The 20,649-nt window shown below is 38.7% G+C and overlaps 2 protein-coding genes across 2 annotated transcripts in view; both read right to left on the reverse strand.

Moving 5' to 3' along the window:
- The window catches only part of LOC108681628 (G-protein coupled receptor 52), a 32,783-nt gene extending 21,547 nt beyond the window's left edge, over positions 1–11,236 (reverse strand). The window contains exon 1 of the mRNA XM_018170680.2: positions 10,933–11,236. The gene's annotated coding sequence lies outside the window, so the exon portion shown is untranslated. The remainder of the gene's footprint in view (positions 1–10,932) is intronic.
- Positions 8,229–20,649, reverse strand: part of LOC108681633 (gem-associated protein 5) — a 30,016-nt gene continuing 17,595 nt past the window's right edge. Inside the window, exons 12-18 of the mRNA XM_018170685.2 lie at positions 20,330–20,478; positions 19,425–19,486; positions 17,074–17,523; positions 16,763–16,906; positions 15,692–15,902; positions 15,210–15,476; positions 8,229–8,299 (exon numbers count right to left, since the gene is read on the reverse strand). Of these exons, the coding sequence (XP_018026174.2) occupies positions 8,229–8,299; positions 15,210–15,476; positions 15,692–15,902; positions 16,763–16,906; positions 17,074–17,523; positions 19,425–19,486; positions 20,330–20,478 (1,354 nt within the window). The remainder of the gene's footprint in view (positions 8,300–15,209; positions 15,477–15,691; positions 15,903–16,762; positions 16,907–17,073; positions 17,524–19,424; positions 19,487–20,329; positions 20,479–20,649) is intronic.

Here is a 20,649-nt window from a genome sequence, read left to right on the forward strand (position 1 = left end):
AATTTGCTAGGCATTTTAAGACTGAACATATGCTCCTGCATAGCTTCATCTATTCTGTTCTTGAAGGCGTTCATACTCGGAGCGTCAACGATGCTATCAGGGAGGCTGTTCCACATGTCGGTGACTCGAAGCGAGTAGAAATGTTGTCGCATGGATGTGTTACAACGCATTTTTTTATTTTATAGCCGTGGCCCTTGGTGTTGGTTCTTGTTTCAAATTCTAGTAATCATTCTGGAACCTTGTATAAACCGTGGGTATACTTCTATACTTTTATACTTCAATGAGGTCACCCCGCAGACGTCGATAACAGAGGCTTGGAAGCTACATAATATTTAACCTTTCTTCATAAGGCTTGCCTTTTAAACCCGGAATTATCCTTTTTGCACGTCTCGAACACTCTCGACTAAATTTTTGTCCTTTTCTAGTTTTGGTGACCGCAAGGCGTTTCCAAACTCTAGGTTCGGACGCACGACAGCGACAAACAACTGCTTCATCGCTTCTGCATCTAGATACTTGTAGGAATGCCTGATTAGTCCAATTAAGTCGTTTATTGGCTTTATTAACTTGAGCTTCAATATGCTTAGAAAATTTCAACTTACTGTCGGCATTAACTCCTAAATCTTATTCCATTGTCGACTTCGAAATCATCACTCTGTCGTTGCGACCATGTCTTCTCAAACAGTAATCTTGCTGTTTATTGTTCTTACCAAGGTGGATTACTTTACATTTGTCATGCAGCGTTAAAACGCAGCTGCCACTTATCAGCCCAGTCAAATAACCTGTCAGAGCATGAAAATATGCGAGATATATTCATTCTTTATTTCAGCATATATAGCTATACTCGAGTTGATATTTTGATAAAAAAAGGATTGGCATGACATCTCTGTATTATTATATTATTAACTTACATTATTAATACTAATAATAAAAATAGGCAGAAAATGAAATCTCATCAATTACAATATTATGTAAAGATCAAATCCGGAATCAGTCTTCGTTTCAGAGTAATGATGAACAAATAAAAACGAATGAAGCCACAGTTCTTAATAAACAGCAATCCATTCTCATATACTTTCGTACACGCACAACTGAGATCAATGAAACCAATTGTCAGTCATCTGTAACTTGACGCGCGTTATTGAATTGAGAAACGAATCACAGTTGAGGTTAAATGTGCCGCAACCAGAATAGAAATCGGTAAAATAAAGTTCATCAGCAACCAAAAATAAAACTAGGATCAAAAATGCCTTTCATGAATGTTTTAGTAAAAATACACGAGCATGTAACGTAGATTCCGTCTACGCGCTGCGCTTAATGCGGCCGAGTTTCCGAGGAAGCTCGCTACAAAGAATGAATAAGTGCCGGTGTCGCCACAGGTAAAGCGTCAATGATCGATCGCTGTTCTCATTACTGAACCTATAAAAATTTATAACGCTTGAACGAGTCGCTATAAAATAATGTACACCCTCGGTGCATTCTACTTGGGGTTTATGAGTAAATAAAGCGGAAATCATGTAAGAAACTTCGCGTTATCCTGCATCCAAAGATAACACGAAAATTACTTTGAGCAAGAATTTAGTCGATCAAGCTCAGACCAACATACGATACAAGAGCAATTGACCATTAAAATGCTAGAGTGTGGATAACTGAGGTATTCGCATGGAAAGTCGACTGTATAGAACAAGGAGATAAAATTTACAGAAATTTGTCTAGCTACTTTGACTTCATGCAGGATACGGATACCGGAAATTAGTTATTCAATAGGTAAGTATTCCAGCAACCCAATGTTTGTTCAGGCATATAAGCGCTTCAAAAATTTCAGGTTTAATTTCGATATTAACGACTGCATCATCAGCAGAAATGTAGATAGTGCAAATTTAAGTAAATAATCAGACCAAAGTTCTCCTTGTGCGCAGTTTGATATAAAATTGATATGAGGGAAACTTGCGAGATATCATGAAAGTAATATTAAGCTTCATATATCAGTAATAATTTGTACCATATAATGACAATAATGTAATCTAATGATACATTATCCCTAAAAATATTGCATCGCTGTATTCGTTTCCGAAGAAAATTTTCATATATAACAGCTATATTGACATGAGACTAAACCAATCTAAACGCTAAAGCTATAGATTGATTAGTGGTGCAATTGCAAGTATAAAGAGCACATCACTCAATATATAGACATAAAGAGCGGTATTAACCCAATGTTTTCACAATAGCAGCTTAGATGAAGGCATAGATTAGGATAGCGTGGCAGGCTCGTGTGTATTGCGTAGGCAATCAATTGCTTAGTGTCAAGAATCTTTGCTTGGCATGCAATATCGACGACATATTAATAAACATTTTATAATTTTTTAATAAATATCAAACATATCAACAAGAAAAATTGATCACTATCCAATATCCATGTAATGAATTTCGTCAGCATTGAAATGAGACATAATAATTCAGTAACAATAGCAATGAACTTTCATAAAATAAAATATTATTACGACAGAAACCGGACAATATCTCCTGCGTGTGCATCGATGTTTAATCGGTGGACAATAAGCACCGTGTGAGAACCCAGCAGCAATCAATATCGATAAGGCGAGTCACATATGGCCTTTTGTGCCGACATTACTCATCCGCAGCAGTAAGAGGAAGCCTGCAACGTCGTGCCTTCAGTACGACGAAATCCGTGACAAACGGAACTCACCTCGTAAAATATTATGTAGACGAAAATGGGAGAGGTGAACACCTGCACAAAGCACTTATCCAAAATCAAGTAGTGTCGCATTTATTTCACAGCAAGTCGAACATTCCTTTTTATCTTTTCAGTTTAAAATTTGGCTAAATGGAAACGATTCAAGTTCACAACACGACTAAATTCGTTATATAGCGTGTATTTTGAACGTATTCAAATTGAATTTGCTTTTTTAGGATGACCGTTTTTTTTCGTAGAACCCATCGTAGTTTCATATCGCTTATTTTAAGACGCGGCAACTGCTCACTATCCCTGATATATTCTTAATGATAGAAAAATGAAGTCCTTACAGTGGCTTCCAACGATTTTCGCCACTTCACATGCACATTAAGGCATTGCAAAAGCCATAATACGAATGGTATTATGGCTAGACATTTACACACCTCCATTGCCCTGCAAAAATATAAATAATGCACCCAGTGGGCAATTTACGCTGTTTCGAATTTTTTTGTTAGAGCAAACGCGAATGCATGCAAGTAACAAAAGCCTGGCTGTTAGCTGGTTCCACGATTAGGAATAAATTTTACCCCGAACTTTCTGATTGAATTTTCCTGGAGCAAATTGTACTAGACTATATTATTTTGTTACATATGAAAATAAATAGAGCGATTGTTTAACTACTAACTGAAAATATTTAATATCGTACAAAAAAGTACGGGCAACAACCAAAGTTTTCGTAACAATAATGTATCAAGTTTTGTAACGGTATCAGCATGATGAGAGCAGTCAGAGATTCGCCTTTTCGATGCTGGAAGTGACCAAGTGTTCGAGCGATATTGACTGCGTAGACTTGATCAATATGTTAGAGATAAGGGGCCAACCTCTACCATGCCATATAGGCAAGCGACATAATATAGACGTCTATTCTGTCTTACATCTTCAACGCTTTGTACAATGACGATAACTTACGTTACCAAGCCCTTCAATACAAGTAGTACTGACCAGGATTAAAGTTTGATTACAGAAAAGGGTTTAACACTGCGTATCATGGTAAAATGAATGAGATAATAGAGTACCGACAGCTGCGCTAGTTAAGGAGTAGGTACCTTACATTAATAATATATGATAATATATTACTATAGTACTCATTAATGATAATAGAGTACCCACATTACATTAGGCACAGCTGCGCTCGTTAAGACAAGCATGTGTTAAAACGAACATGTAATGAAACAGGTACTAGATTCCCAGCGAGAAGTCGCACTGACTTGTATTTAAAAGTTTGAAGAATAAAAAGGAGTAAAGTGAGTGGCTCGAATAAACCGCCTTAAAGTCCAAAATTTGTCCAGAATTTGATTTACGAAGGCAAATTCAAAGCTTTTATGAGTTATTGTGTCTTTAAATACGGTCGCAGGGCTAATAGAATAAAAATGAAGCAGTCCTTGTTGGTCACGCTGGTGAGCCATACTGCGCCATAGAGTGCATGGGAGGGGCCGGACAAAGCTGTCGCCATGTGCCACGACCTACAATGGACCAAGTGGCATGTCCTACAATGGACCAAGTGAGATGTCCTACAATGGACCAAGTGGCATGTCCTACAATGGACCAAGTGACATGTCCTACACTGGACCAAGTGACATGTCCTACAATGGACCAAGTGACATGTCCTACAATGGACCAAGTGGCATGACCTACAATGGACCAAGTGGCATGACCTACAATGGACCAAGTGAGATGTCCTACAATGGAGAAGCAGCTCCTGGTACAATCGACAAGCCCAGCCCCTGCCATTCTGCTGTCCGACGCCCCTCACTTCCGCGTTCTTTAGTTGGAAGAGTCCAAGTCAATACAAGAAATTGCGTTGACTTGGAACTTTTTTCGCTGAAAATAATGAAACAAATACAATTGCTACGTGTGAAGTGTTTTGCATCTATCACGAAAACCTGAAAAAAGCTATGCATAGAACTTTCTTTCTACAGTCGCAAGAAACAGTCGAAAGTACGGAATAGCCGTTGAGCCAGCTTGTACTTTGTTAACAGTGAGGGCAAGTCTGAGGAACATTCAGATGTAAGAGCAAAGAGTTCAATTCCTAACTCTTTTAGCGATATAGATGTAGATTTTAACGGTATGTAGATTTTATGTTAAAAAACATACTTATTCACAACTTGTACGAGATTTTGCAGCATAATTAACACTTATTTATAAAGTAACAAAGCTCAGTTGAACCTAACTAAACTAAATCATATTTACAATAAATTTTTGTCAAATCTACATTCATTATTTCCCTTGTTTCCTATTTATGGAGGATTGATGATCGTTGTCGAAAAAAAGTTAAAATTTATCGATACTTTACACTTATTCTGGAATGTATGCTGCGAATTTGGCAGGTCTTCAATTGCTTGAAGTAATCAGATAAATAGAAGATGGATATCGTTCCAATTTTTGTGTTGTAGAATATATCTAGTGCGTACGGTAGCAGTTGAAAACAGTGAATTTTCTTTCTAGTTCATGGATAGTGATAACCGAGCTTTTAGTTATACACTAGGACAGAATGCTTCTCAACCTAAAAAGTAGTGCAAAAGGTTAATTTAATAAATCTTAATTTCCAACGTGGAGTTTACATTTTACCTGCACGCGAAATTTAAATTGACCGCAGTGGTGTAACATCAGAGTAACTGATTTGATTGATAAAATAATTCTTTAGCTTTACAAAATATTTACTTTAAAACTCCTTTCCAATTCGAACCTGAGGGATCAATCAATAACTTTGAGCTTGGTACTTAAAAACAGTTATTTGTTCACGAGACCAATCAGTCCGCTGTTTCATGGAAAATCACGAAGAAAACTGGTATTAGGTTTAAATAACAAATTAATCATTGAATAATAAAAAATAACTTTCAGAAGGAACTTCCAGACAAGTTACGTTGATTCTCGGTTACATTTCTAGTAGTATCGAACTTCCAGCCTTTTCATTTGAGGACGAAGAATTTCATTGAAATTGTCAATCTCAGTCACCAAGTGCGCAGCTGCGGAAGAATGAATTGAAGCTTGAAATGTCAGTGTATCTCTTCGATTGGGTCGCCGAGAGATGAACAGAGCAGCCTTCTGCATTTCTACTAAACAATTGCAGGAAATTCTTTCAACCCAAAGTAAAATTGAATTTATAATACATTGAAAGCATGCAGAGTAACTAAATTTTATGTGGAATTTTTAATAAAAAAAAGTATTATTTATAACCCAGTCAACAGCATGCCGTGTAGCTATGTTCTCGTGGAAAAATAAATAACTCCTATACTAACAAACAATTTGTATTGCTTGTTCATTTGAGCGAAACCCGGAAGCAACGATTGCTCGAGAAGATTGTCTGATATTTGCGAGGAAATATCAGGCGCGACTATAAATGAGATGGGGAGGACTATTTAAAAACGAACCGGTGACCAAAATAAATTTGATTTGAGATCATTCGAACGACCAGCAACTGGAAAGGTCAAATTATGAATTCTTCGTCATACTAACGGGAGAGTCAAAGGCGAAAAATCGCCAGCATTCGCCTGCTCAGCAAGTCAGGCAAAACTGCTGTAGAGGTTTAGGAAGAATGTGATGCGCTTCATTTAGTGGAATGCTCATCGCATGATAATATATGATAATGTTGTTTTATAATTACAAGTATTTTGTACCTTTTACAGCTTTTTTTAAGCTCATTAGCTTGTGCATCCTACACTATATATAGGAACCATTTGTCGTCAGTTTTATGTTTTCAATCGTGTCTTCATCATGTGAACATAGAAGGAAGCAAACAGAGGCCTCAGCAGCTACATGGCTTCTTGCACCGAAGCGAATGTTACTTCTTCTAACAGCAAGACTTCTGCGGTACAGATCATCTTTGCCACGATATCGATCAAACGGCGAAGTTGATAAAGATGTAAATTAGTAACGTCGGATGTGAAAGCTATGAAGGATGAAATACGTTGTCGCTGAAATTCCGAACTATGAAAGTCAAACTTCATCATTGGTGAGTTGGATACTTTGAAATCAAGAGTTAAACTTTAGCAAGAAAAAAATAAGAGTGTATCGTCCATCAATGAACTATCAACTTCTAAATTTTGCATAAGGTATTGGCACGGAAGCAAGACACAGCATAGGACGAGCAGGACTGCATGGTACAGGAGGCACGAGACGGACGGGTCAGATATCGACCAGACGCTTTAGATAAACACGCTAGCTCACTGCAACGTCCAAAATAGTGATAAATACGCTAGCTCACTGCAACGTCCAAAATAGTGATAAATACGCTAGCTCACTGCAACGTCCGAAATAGTGATAAATACGCTAGCTCACTGCAACGTCCAAAATAGTGATAAATACGCTAGCTCACTGCAACGTCCAAAATAGTGATAACCTGTCTCTTATACACATCTAGATGTGTATAAGAGACAGCTCTATAGCTCACTGCAACGTCCAAAATAAAGATAAACACTCTATAGCTCACTGCAACGTCCAAAATAAAGATAAACACTCTATAGCTCACTGCAACGTCCAAAATAAAGATAAACACGCGAGTCCACTGCAACGTCTTAAAAATAATGAGACATTCATGGCGGGGATAGCACCTGCACTGGCCGTGGTACTGCAGTGTGCAAATGCTTTCTGGTGAAACGCGATCTTAATGGCGGAGAAGAATTAGAAGTACTTCTGTAGTGTACACAAATTTATGAGTCGTTTTTTTCGAATATCTTGTACCTTTTCCTCTAATGTGGTTTAACTAACCAACAGGTTAGTTAAGCTTTAGGTCTTTCTAATTGGTTTATTTCTAATTATATGAATAACTGTTATATTGTACTATTTTTTCTTTAACAAAGACTATTAGCAGATTTACCTTTTGTCAGTTCCTTATGTTGACAAAGGTATTATTATTATCATTTCAGTATTCATAACACATTACGTATTACTTATCTGCCGCTGCCATCAGTTAGTCAATAAAATTCGGTTGGTCCAGTCCGTTTATTCTCCATTCTTTCTTCATTCGAGTTAACCCTAAAGTTCGCCCCATCCTTAAATTCGCTCAATGCCGAGATGGCTGGAACTGATGGTCTTGACTTGACGCGATACCAACGAAATGCAGTTATGAAGGTTATATTCACGGCAGCAACATAGGTGTAATTAATTTTTTATTTAACAATGCATACTGGTAAGCAAAAATTTATATTTTAAAAAATCATTCAAGTTAAGGGAATTATAGGATTTCAGGTACTCTGTTGATTTTAGATTTGTACTTGATTTCTAGAGGCGGAAATGTAATCAGTGAACGATTGAGTGATTCATAAAATGGACCCAATTATTAAATGAATTTAATGGACTATTAAATTCATTTAATGGAGCCAATATAAAAGAATAAAATTTGCTGACAGTGACCGAACAAAAGTAGATAAAACTAAGGATAGGCAACGAAAAAGTTTGTATACTGCATAAAGTTCAATGGAAACGGAAGATTTTGCATTGAAGAAATGTACGCGAGCGCGACGGTCTTATACCTTCACAGAGGAGCGTAGTTCATCACCGCATTTGTATGGGATCCTTTATGCCAGTAGACAACAAACTCGTCGTCTGTATGAAGAATATGCTAGTGAAATACAGAGTTACAGCTCGGTGCTAACACGTTGAGAAGCTCGGTGCTAACACGTTGAGACGCTCGGTGCTAACACGTTGAGACGCTCGGTGCTAGCACGTTGAGAAGCTCTGTGCTAACACGTTGAGACGCTCGGTGCTAACACGTTGAGACGCTCGGTGCCAACACGTACGTCGGTAGCTTTCAATGCCTAAATTGCATATTCACTGCATTTTCTACGGGCTTGCCGTGTATTGATTGCAGTCGATTTCATAAAAGAGGAGACGTATAAACGCTGCGCTCTAAACTTGCAAGAGAATATAGAGAAAAAGGCCTGGCCACCCAGAAGAAACAAACAGTGCAGATCCCTTAAAAGTAAATGATATTTCAGTTCGAATGTGGATCTTGTCTGATTGTTCAGCGAGAAGAAAAAGACTAAAAGTAGGGATGAATAATTGAAAGGAAGCTCGAAAGGTAGGTCGAAGTTTGATAGCAGACATGGAATCAAGTTAGGTGGAACAAAATTTTTGAAAATCTGATCAAGAAAAACGACAATTTTCGCTTTTGTTTAAATTTTATTTTTTAAACTTACTCGAATAACACCGCCAAATATATATACACTCATTTCCATTTCTTCCGATAAATCAGGTTGATCGATGTAGCCATGAGTTAATATTTTACGAAAACTCTACCGGGCATTTTGATAGAACCCAAGATGATGAAGGCTTGCAAGCCGCAGAGCTGAATATTTGATAGTAAATCATTATGGAGGCTATAATTTGACTAATTATGGCCGGTGATGTGTGGTCATGAACAAAATTTGTGGTGCGTACATAATAGGCAGGACTGAGCCAAATGTTTCAGTGCTTGGAATGAAGGCGAACAAAGAATTCTGAATGAATTAATTAAACGTTAGATACATTTTATTCAATCAATAAGGTGCGCCATGAATTAAAGGGCTCTTGCCAAACGCATCATAATATCAAATTCCTTTCAAGGCAAAACTAAACATTCTAAGTAAAATTACACGAAACTCTCAAAAAAACTAGCATTACAAATATTCACTGGAGGCAATACTACAAATTTAAGAACTTAATATGTGCCTTGACAACAACTCAGTCGCAAGTCCGAACACAAAATGCAGTATCCCGTAATCAAAATTTTCTTATTCAAATTTGATAAAACGCACAGGATTTGTAGGCTCGCTCCACGATACACGAAGACTTCAAAGTTGATGACACTAAAGGTAAATAAAATATACTCAATAACGCGTACAGTTCTTATCCTCTAGAAATTGTAAATCGTTAGGTCGTAATGTTCAGTTGTCGATTTCTTGTCACTTAGGTAGTAATCTTTTTCGTCATATATTTTGATTTTCACTGCTGATTATGCTTCGATTCTCTGATATATTTTGAACTGATGATGGAGCTGGTCTCCGAAACGTTTTCGTGAACAGAAGATGAATTTACTTGGCGTTTTATTTTCCTTGAAGTTCTTAGTGAACTTGAGATGTAGGTAGACTAATTATAAAAGTACTAACTTAAGGTTAAACATTTGGCGTTTACTTCAGTTTGGCTCATGCATATTGCTTGATAAAGGAAAACTATAGTATTCCTGTGTCTATGTTCTATTATGGCTCGCTATAAGATATGAAATGTTATGGCGTAAAGGGTCGGTGCTGAGAATTCGCCTGAACTTAAATTGGATGGAACCGATCGAACTAGAATCAATAATTTCTTGTTCGAGAGTTAATTTTTATAATAAATTGATTCGAACGAACATTTTCCAGCGATTCCAACAATTGGCGGTTGGACTAAATGATGAGCGACTAGAAATATTTGGTTACAATTCAATAATTGCGTCAAACCGGTAAATTGAAAACAATACATTTCATGGTTATACACTTACACCTTTTGCTGCCTCCCACTATAAACTGGGAATTAACATGAGCCATCGGAAGTTCACAAACCCAGAATATCTCAAAACATACCTGCTCATAAGTGAGCAGAAAAAAACCTGAAATATATTTAAATGATTATTCTTTATAAAATTGTTATAGAACTTAAAAAAATTATTAAAAGTAAAAAGGAACGCTACTTTTGTCTTTCGTTTTAGTCAAGATGGGATATTTCGCGATCAAACTGAGCAACATGCAAACATCATTGCTACATTGTTTGTTTAGCGTGCTATGTCTGCCATGTAGCAGCATGCAGACATCATTGCTACCTACTTGTTTAGCGCCCTATGTCTGTCTTATGCTTAATTAATGCTAACTTGCAATCTAAGTACCTATTGCCTGTCTGGAAGAGAAGATACTATATACAATATGTACCATTCGTTATGCCACGTGATATCGTAAGAATTTGGACCAAAGAAAACGGCATTGACATCTATCAGATTCCTGACTTTACCAAAACTAATAATTAGCATATGAGATTTTTAGCCTTACAGAGCGAAGACATAAATTTTGGACATTATCAAGTAGTGAAAAGATGAAGATAACGGTGGTTGCATGGTGCATGCTATCCATAGGCAAGTCACATCTCTAAAGATGACCGACCAAACCAAACGCTACCTCTGAGAAGCCCAACTTGGACTAATTCTCTATTTGCAGCCAGGCGATAGATAATACCTTGTAGCACAGCAGTCGAAGGGCTCGGGTGTTATGAGAGTCACGGCACAAAGATAGTTTTTAGCAGAGATCACTCCATGGCAAAGGCCTCCTCGGGCTGTGTTTTTAAGGAGGAAACTTCACACAAAACCTCACGCAATGCTCGCCTCGAGCTGACTGAACTCGAGAGCTTGTCGTCCAGCATCGATCAGCAGTGGCCGCCTGGGCTTCTACCCCTCTCTTGTAGTCACCTCTTCACGACATTGTCCTATAACTTCACCCCAGGACTAAGTTATTTCTAATTTACTTACTAAACTCGACGCTAACGAATGGATATACCTGGTATAATCATAAACGCTGCTTCTTACGATAAAACTTCCAACTTTTATTTCAATATTCAATTGTATGTCAACTTAAACGCTCTCTAGGATTCCTCTCATGCTCTCACTTGCAGATCTGCAAAAAATTCCTTCCTTGTTGCTAAATTTCAAGCCAACGAAAACCGGCGGAATATTTCGATAAGTTCACAAAATTTCAATACTAAGTAGGGAATTGTGGCACTACGAGTATTGGAAATGCATAATAGTTTTGCAATTTTTCTGAAATGATAGACATACTGTTTCAAGGTCATCAACAAAACACCGAGATGAAATTTATGTAGTCACTTGGTTGTTCAGAAATACTATATAGGAAGCAAACAGTCCACAATTGCCAAACACTGTCATTCAATAGTTGCCATATTTGCTAGTAAGTCAATTTTATGTATGCCATATTCTACAAGAAGTACGCTAGTGAAAGTGACGTACAGCTTCGTAACATTAAACCGACGCCAAGTAAAAAGAACAACATAAATGAGAACCTTGAATAAAAAAACTTTTATTGAACAACGAAAACTAATTTTCTACAATTTGAATGCTTGAAAAAATGAAACAAGACTTGGCATGAAATATTTTCGTGCCGACAATTCAACGGGCTGTAATAAATCGTCTAAATTAACTGAGCTATCCAAGCACCACCAAGAAATTCAGCCGTGAGCCAAGCGTGGTATATGATGCGTGAGAAATGATGCATTAACGTTTGGAAAATAAACGAGGTTAGTTGGAACAATTCAAATTTTCAATGGAACATCAATATCGTTGTTGTAGTAAAATCAGTTGTACTTTCTGTATACGAACCTCGTATTATTGGTAAACTCGATAGAAGTTATAGTTGACCAGCATTTGCTCGATAGAATGACGCCTAAAATGGATTAGAACAAAACAAATAAGCCGTTCAATGATGGAGGGGCGGGGTGGGAGTATACAGTGAGGTGTAGATGATGGCGAGGCGGGGTGAGAGTATACAGTGGCGTGTAGATGATGGCGGGGCGGGGTGAGAGTATACAGCGAGGTGTAGATGATGGCGGGGCGGGGTGAGAGTATACAGTGAGGTGTAGAAGAGAGTATACAGTGACGTGTAGATGATGGTGGGGAGGGGTGAGAGTATACAGTGAGGTGTAGATGATGGCGGGGCGGGGTGAGGTATACAGTGAGGTGTAGATGATGGCGGGGCGGCGTGAGTTTCCATCAGAGCTCAACAGTCAGAGTTCAGCTGAGAGAGGCGCGTTGCTGATTCGTCACGGAACGCGCATGAAGATTACTACTATAAACAAATAAAATAATCTGTAAAGTTTTTCTAAATAAAATTTAGTTAAAGAATTTTGAATAATATTAGAAAAGACCTAAGAGAATCGTGAAATGTTTTAAAAAAACTTTTCAGGAATTTGGGAACCAATTAACTATTGCTATGGCCGTGATGACTTGGCAAAATTCATCCGGATGTCAAGAAAGCCACATTTTTTTATTCGTTGACTGCGTGTCTCGTAAGTTCTTGTTCAATGTAAGATAAATTAGGTAAAGTAAAATACCACCGAGTATGTGTATGTTAATCATTCGTTGTTTTACAACGATCATTATTATTATTGGAAATTTATTGAAAAATACATCGAAAGTGACATTTGTTCAAAACACTCGTGGTAAACTAAGAGATACACTAAAATACAACTACTAAGTAACAAAAGACAACAATTAATGCAAAAAAATGAAGGGTACGTAACGAGTTACCGACACGAAAATGAAATGACCGTATTTCGAGCAATTTGCCTGAATAAACGAAACACGGCATTAAAAACCGTAGACTTCGAACAAGTTATTTGCTGCTCAAATTTATCATTCCGAATTACGGAGCAAAATGAACTTAGTAAAAAATTACCCCACGACAAAAAAAGAATAACCTATTTATTGATTCATTACATTTTTCACTCGAAAGAAGATCGTTAAAATTTTGTGTGTGGAAAAATGGCGCGCTCCACGTATTACAGGAGCTATAAGTCTGCGGCAGATAAATGGTTCTTCCGCAAGTTGTTTCTCAAGCCTCGCGGAGAACAGAGACGGAAGATCTCGCATCATATCTGGGGCAGAGTTTTGTAAACGTTTGGCTCGTGTCGGGAGTCTGGGACGGTGCCAACGTTTGTTCGTTCGTCCAGCGGCGTTTATGGAAATCGAGTTTAATCTGTTGATTCTCGCGGCGAGGAGGAAGGAGGCTCGGAAGAAAGCGGAAGCAGCGGCGAAAAAAATTCCGGGACAAAATTACCGGACGAGATGTTGTTTCTTTTAAGTGCAGAAGTGGATATAAGGTTGGGCAGTTGGGCTAGAGAAAGTTTAAATCAGGGAGAGAGTGTTAGTCCAATCGAGGAGGTATAGAGTTAAGGTTGATATTTTCTAAATTGTCTTGTTAAATTGTTACAAAAGAATAGAGAATCGAGAGTGTAAAAAGTAGCGTCAGATATGAACATTAACGAACAGAGGAAGCGAGGTTAATACAACCAGGATAGATTTTTTGTTACTATTACATAGTAGCATTCTGTTACATCGTTGCCTCTAATGATGCAGCGACGGTTTCTCAAAAAATTTTAACTGATTATTTTTCTGTAAAGTCGCCCTTATTTCTCCTTGCACAACCAGGCGCTGTAGGAGAGCAGTGTTGTTTTCTAAGTGAAAGTACTCGAAAATTCAAAAATATTGATTTATTTACGATTTCAAATTAATTCATCAAGAATACTTTATCAACATCCGAAGGTGAATTGTAAGAAAATTTGAACATGTTAGAATTCTCTTTCGTAATCATTTTTACAAAATCGTAATTATTAATCAAAATCATTATTAATCGTAAATTTGTTGTCAGGAAGCGAATTCGGAGATTTATCGAAAATTTCTGTAAATGAAATGTCTATGAGAACTAACACTCAGAATGCTTGGGAGAGAGAGACCTAATAATTGAAATAGATATCTCAATTCACCACTCGATGTGAACAAATAAAAAATTCCCTCATCGGATGAAATTGATTGTTCGCAGATAATGGCGGTGACGATAACTCACAACTTGTGCCGTAACCGGTCTACATATCGGAAGAATAAAATCTGATTTTCTCGTGTTGTATGGATCATTACCCATTAGAGAATTAGAAATAGGTGGAGAATGACTTGGTTATATTTTTACGTTGAAAATTCCAAGCAATGGGACGCAACAACTCAGTGGAAAAGTTACAAGGAATCTCACCACAGAACTCCGCCCTGCTCACGAGGCGGCGATCCATCGTGGCCTGGGACTGCTACGTCCGAAACAAATACCAAGGATACCAATGAGTCGAGAGGCTAGGAAAGCTCCTAAGTCTGTGAGAGTTTGCTCCATCGAAAATAAAATCAGAAAAAGCAGAGAACAAATTTTATTAAATCTCCTTTAGTTCAAACAAGAATCCTATAGAATAAGTGGAATACAAATAAAAATGAATGGCGGGCGACAAAATTACATGAATGGAACCCGAGTGACGAAGAAAAAAAAATCCTTCCATTTTGATTTGACATCTCAAGGGCCAAATGTAGTAAAAGTAACAGAAAACTTGTTTGCATAGATCTTCTATTAAATCTCTAATTTGCATAGCAAGGTAGACAAGCTATCAAAAACACGCTTATTTTTAATTTCGTCGCCACCACTGAAGTTTTCTGCTAGCGTTTGCGCTAACAATAACATTTCATCAACCATAACATCTGAGCCGGCGCTGGGAAGATTTTTATAGGGAATTTCCTCGTCAATTGAAGTGGCTTCGGTTCCTAGGGCGCCTTCTTGCTTCAGTTTCATTTCAACGTCTTGTAAACTTGAGTCCATTAAGACATCTTGTCTAGGCGCTGGAGGTGATTCATCAGTGGCAGCTCCATCATCAGTGGCAGCTCTATCATCAGTGGCAGCTCCATCATCAGTGGCAGCTCTATCATCAGTGGCAGCTCCATCATCAGTGACAGCTCCATCATCAGTAGCTGTTCTATTCCTTTTGCCAGCGTTGGTGTCAGAGTCAAGAGCGTCTGGTGTCTTGGAGTCGCAAGACTTGAAGGGAGTGTAAAGTTGGCGCGTTGTCTGCACGTACTCCGTCAGAGTGTTCAGTTTACAGAGCAGCGAGTACGACGGATGAGCTTCACCGTCCACACCTGAGCCCAGGAGCGGGGACAGCAGCGTAGGTGGCGTCTCGATTCCTGTAAAATTGATGCATGTATTTTTGATGGAGCAGGAAGGTAGAATGAACAGCAGTACAACGAAAAAAAAAGGTGGTGATAAGCTTTTTCGCTCTATAAAAAGAACAGATAATTTACACATCAAATCAAGAACAAGGTAAATCTGAACCAAATTCTTCAAACTGAAACTGAAGTCAAGAAAACAATGCCATCCGGGACAAACGGCAATAACGAACCTTTGGGCAGGAGAATGTGGGAAATCTCATAGATCTGATCAAATCTGTCCCAGTCAATTGCCAATTGTAACGTCGACTGCAAAGCAGCGGCGGCCGCCTCAATATCAGGCGACGATGAGGCATCAGTTGAGTTGTCAGCGGTCGTGAGGGACGAGTGCCCGCTGAGTCGTAGCAGCAGTTTGGAGACTTCGATTCCGAGTAAGAACTGATACTGTGAATTGAGAAAGAGCGTCAGTGTACGATTAGAAATAAATAATCAATAACATATTCCAATGCTGCAGCATCAACAAAGTTAATGATGCGATTCTCACGTATAGCAACTAACGCTACAACAACACATCACTAGGATTAGCCTAGCCAATCATAACCAGTTAAGAGGAATGCGCGGCTCTGCGTGCCACTGTTGTAATGCTCAATTCATATAGAATAGTCCTAAAAACCGCAAGATTTGCACGTCCAATATTATTGGCCAATACGAATAGTTACTTAACTTTACTCAACAGCATGAAAATAATCTAGAAGCACTCTGACATCAATTCACGGTGACTTAAATTTCAATGGTTGAATTTTTAGAAGGGAAAACAGACATCGGGCAAAATTATATTCAGATGGCCGCAACGAACGTAACACTGCAAATGGCAATGCCAGTTATCGTTCTTACGAAAACATTTGGTATCTGTTAACATTTCGGTCGAAAATTTCAAACTTGAATACAGCCGCAACACAGATGTTTTATGAAATGGAATAAAAACATGTAACTTGCAGAGCGCTGTTTTTTTAATCAGGCCTTGAAAATACAGCATCGGAAGCGCCGTTTATTTGAAGTAACACGCAAAATTTAGTATCGAAAGATAAATTCATTTGAAGTACTTGAAATGTAGCATCAAAAGAGTAGCTCGTTCAAAATTGACATTGAAGTGAAGTCGCCATGTAAACCAAAATTGCAAAAAATAGTGCACTAGTAATGATACCGCAAAAATAGTGCTCTCTAATAACGTATGGAATGAAATGCAGTATAGGCAAATGGAAATAAATTGAACCAGATAGAAAGTAGTAGCTGCAAAGCACCACCTGTTTCAGTGATGACGGCTTGAGAGAGACGTTGAGTGTAGAGCAGAGCGCTGCGTGAAGCTCTGTGAGCTCTGAGCCGCTGAACTGCGCCAGCCACACACGCAGGATGCGCTCAAGCAACGACTCCTCGCTCTCAGCTCCCGACTACAATTACATTAGGATTATAAGTAATGAACTAGCAACAGTCATATGATGATAATAAATTCATAATAACTACCCAAGTGAAGACAAAAAAATCTTGCGGAGAGAGTGTGCAACCAAAACATTCCATTAAATTCACGAGAAAATTTTGAGAGGAATTTAATACGTACCTGATTGTGAGCGAAGAAAATTTTGTGTGCGTACGGCACTTTGGGGGCCTTCAAGGACGCCAGTAACTCTCCAACGCCAGATAAACGATTAATGTCGGCGCGGAGATATTCTTGAGTCTCTCCTTCCAATTCTTGAGTTCCAACAGAACCTACGTTCAGGCCTCCAGCTGCAAATTCCTTTGATTGTTCTGCACTTTCTTCTACGGCAGTAGGAACCTTAGACTCTTCATTTCCAAAGAAACTATCGACAGACGCAGCCTGAGTTTCACGTGCAGTTGGCGCGACCTGCGATCTTGACTTTGTGTCGAGAGAAGCGTCCACAGTTTCGGCAGGAGCGAGCGATGAGGCGAGGGGCTTGGTGCTCATTAAGGCGCTGCTCGCTCCTCGGGCTGCGACAGTTGACAGCAGGTGCGAGTATTCCCGAACCGTCGCGGCGATGAGCGAGAAAAACTGCACATTGAAAAACTTCATCTTAGACAATCATCACATGGGGGTTATGACCTGATGAAGTTCAGTGTGGAATAAGTACGAGTGAAAGAAGCTTTGCTACGTTGTCATTTTCTCAAGCTTAGGTTTCAATCTCTTTCGTGTGTATTTGGAATTTCACTGCTGGTTTTAATTGTATTATGTAAATTTTTTTGAACAAATGATGCAGCTAATGTCCGAAATGTTTTCAACGAAGATCTGGTCAATTTACTGGTCGTTTTCTTTTCTTTCTAAGTCATTGGGATTGCTTTTGAGTTATTTGGTTACTTTTAAGTTCTTGGGATGCAATGAGGCGAAAATAAAAAGCTCCAGTAACTACAGGGGGATAGTAAAAATATGGTAAAACCCTGAGAAATCTACAAAATACCTATATTTCAGTATAGTGTAGGTTCACTTTTTGCGGCAATTACAGCCTCATTTCTCCGAGGTATTGAATCATATAAATTGCTAATTGTTTACAAAATAATTTTAAACCATTTTTCATTTAAAACTCCCTCCAGCTCTTTTAAAGGCGATGTCGGCGGGAATCGACTTCTGACTTGTTTCTCTAAAATCGACCATAAATGCTCAATAATATTAAGGTCTGGAAATTGTGGTGGGCAAATGAGATGCTCAACTTCATTAGAATGTTCCCCGTGCCATTATTTCAACTATTCCAGCTGCATGGGTCGGGGCATTATCAGCTTGAAAGATAGCGTTCCCCTCCGGAAACAGTGCTTGAACCATTGGAAAAGCTTGGTCCTTCAAAATTCCTAAATAGTCACGGCTGTTGATTCTTCCATCAAGAGAAATCATTGGTCCGCCGAATTTTCAAGAAATAGCTCCCCAAATCATCACAGATTTCTCGCCATGTTTTACGGTTGGAGGATGCATTCGGGATTAAATGACTTTCTTTTGGCTTTCTCCAAATATTTTTGGCTTTCTCCAAACGCAACCTCGGCCAGAGGTTGGAAATAAGGTAAACGATGATTCGTCAGACAGAATCGCATTATTCCACTACTCCAGGGACCAATTCTGGAGGTTTATAAACCACTCTAAACGCTTTGAAACATTTGTATTTGAAAGTAGAGGTTTTCTAATTGCAGCTCTTCCGTAGAATCCTGAACTGTGCAGCACTCGGCGAACAGTGTTAATGGAAACTGGGTTCTGTAGGTGTCCATTGAGATCTGCAGTAATTTTAACGGCCGAGGTTTTTCGATTGACCATCACAATGAGATTAAGGTACCGACGGTCTCTCTCAAACAACTTTGACTTTCAGACCTGTGCTTTGCTGACTACATTTTTTTCTCTTTTCAAAAGCAGTCATTACTTTTGAGACAATACTACCTCTAGAAACGTCAGGCATTTGGGAAGTTTCTGTCACACTAGCACCTGTCATTCGGTCACAAACAATTTGGCCTCTTTCCAAAGTCAGAGAGGTTTGCCATTTATAGGTTAGTTTATAGAAACGATAATTTAATAAAAATATTTGTGCAAGGATAAAATATCGATTAGCAGCAACATTAAACAATAAAACTTGAAAATATGTCACGTTTTCATTATCTATAACATGTTCAAAAATACCGATATCAAAATATCTGGGGTTTCCCTTATTTTGTCCAACCTTTGTATGTGGCTTCACTTGACGAAAAGAGGCATAAAATTTAAATGTATCCTACCAAAGCAAACTCATTCCAACAAAAATTTTCACGGTCAAATCTTGTGAATTCGGTACTCCGATTATAAGTTCGTTGAACATGAAAATAAAATCGTTTGGAAAATAGTTCAAAGCTTTAAGGAACAATGTTCCAGTTGTAGTTTAGAAATTATGTGAATGAGGAGACATTATAAACTATGAAATGAATTACAAGAGCCTCTTCACTTGCCTTGAACTGGGGAGCTGCCGCTAGAACTGTGTCCAGCACTTGGTCCAGTTGACCTTTGGACCCTGCGTCAGAAAAAGAAGAACACTTAAAATTAAATAAACTTATTTCCAAGCATTGATGAAGACTGCCAAAAAAAGTGATAACGCATAGGGTAATCTTAACTGGTTAATACTGAAAGTTCACGAAACTTCATATTTGTGTCCTATTTTCTCTGAACAGTTTTATTTTCATCAGCATTCAAGTCATCACAAACAAGAAAGTTAGGAATTATAATGGAGTGTATTTAATATTCCAGTCGATGGACACGATCACAGCGCGCAGTGGTGAGCTCACTGACGTTTTCTGTATTAGAATGAACCAGAATTACTTTGTCTAACATGCGACCACTTCACTTACATCCTCTTAGCCATTACTGATGGTAAAGCGTTAATGAGTTTAGTTTAGTGGTCACATGTTTACAGCGCTTCAGCTATTTAGCTATCTCGCACCGAAAGTCATGTTGAACATCACCAAAGAGGTGGAAGGTCTCAATTATCAAAAGTTTCTCAAATCAAAAATAGGTCATCATCCACAAGAGGCGGAAGGTCTCAGTTGTCCAGCCCACTGAAGCTGGCTCGAAAGAAGCAGCGTTAGCATCTCAAAGAGACGTCGTTAATGAAATCAAACTTAAGCGACTTACATGCTAGTCGTTTTGTTTTTAAGTCAAGCCAGCAGTAAGACTAGCCTGATAGTGACTTAAATGCTGGTCGTGTTGTTTAAGTCAAGCCAGCAGTAAGACTAGCCTGATTGAAAACGACTTACAGGCTAGTCGTGTTGTTCAAGTCAAGCCAGCAGTAAGACTAGCCTGATTGTAAGCGACTTCCATGCTAGTCGTGTTGTTCAATTCAAGCCAGCAGTAAACTTGCCTGAAGTTCTGAGAGCTTCGAGCAACGTGGCGTCGGCCATGGGACTGCCCAGTCTGTGGTACAGTAAACCAGCGACGACCAGAGAGGCCAGGTCACCTCGGCGGCTCAGGCAGCTCGCCGCAGCTTCGGTGTCACCCAGGCTTTCTTGACTGCACAAAATGAATATCAAATAAGATTTCGTTGACGCACGAGCGAATCAGGTGTACTCGTTGTTGAACAGTTGCTTCATTGCAGCGCAGTCATCAACAGGCAGCAAGGTTAGAACGCTTTGCCCGAGAACCTCCCGAGAACCTCAATAAAAAGCGTCCAGGTAGATGCTT

Source organism: Hyalella azteca, unplaced genomic scaffold (genome assembly GCF_000764305.2).
Source record: "Hyalella azteca isolate HAZT.00-mixed unplaced genomic scaffold, Hazt_2.0.2 contig9747, whole genome shotgun sequence".
In the NCBI taxonomy this organism is placed as follows: Eukaryota; Metazoa; Arthropoda; class Malacostraca; order Amphipoda; family Hyalellidae; genus Hyalella; species Hyalella azteca.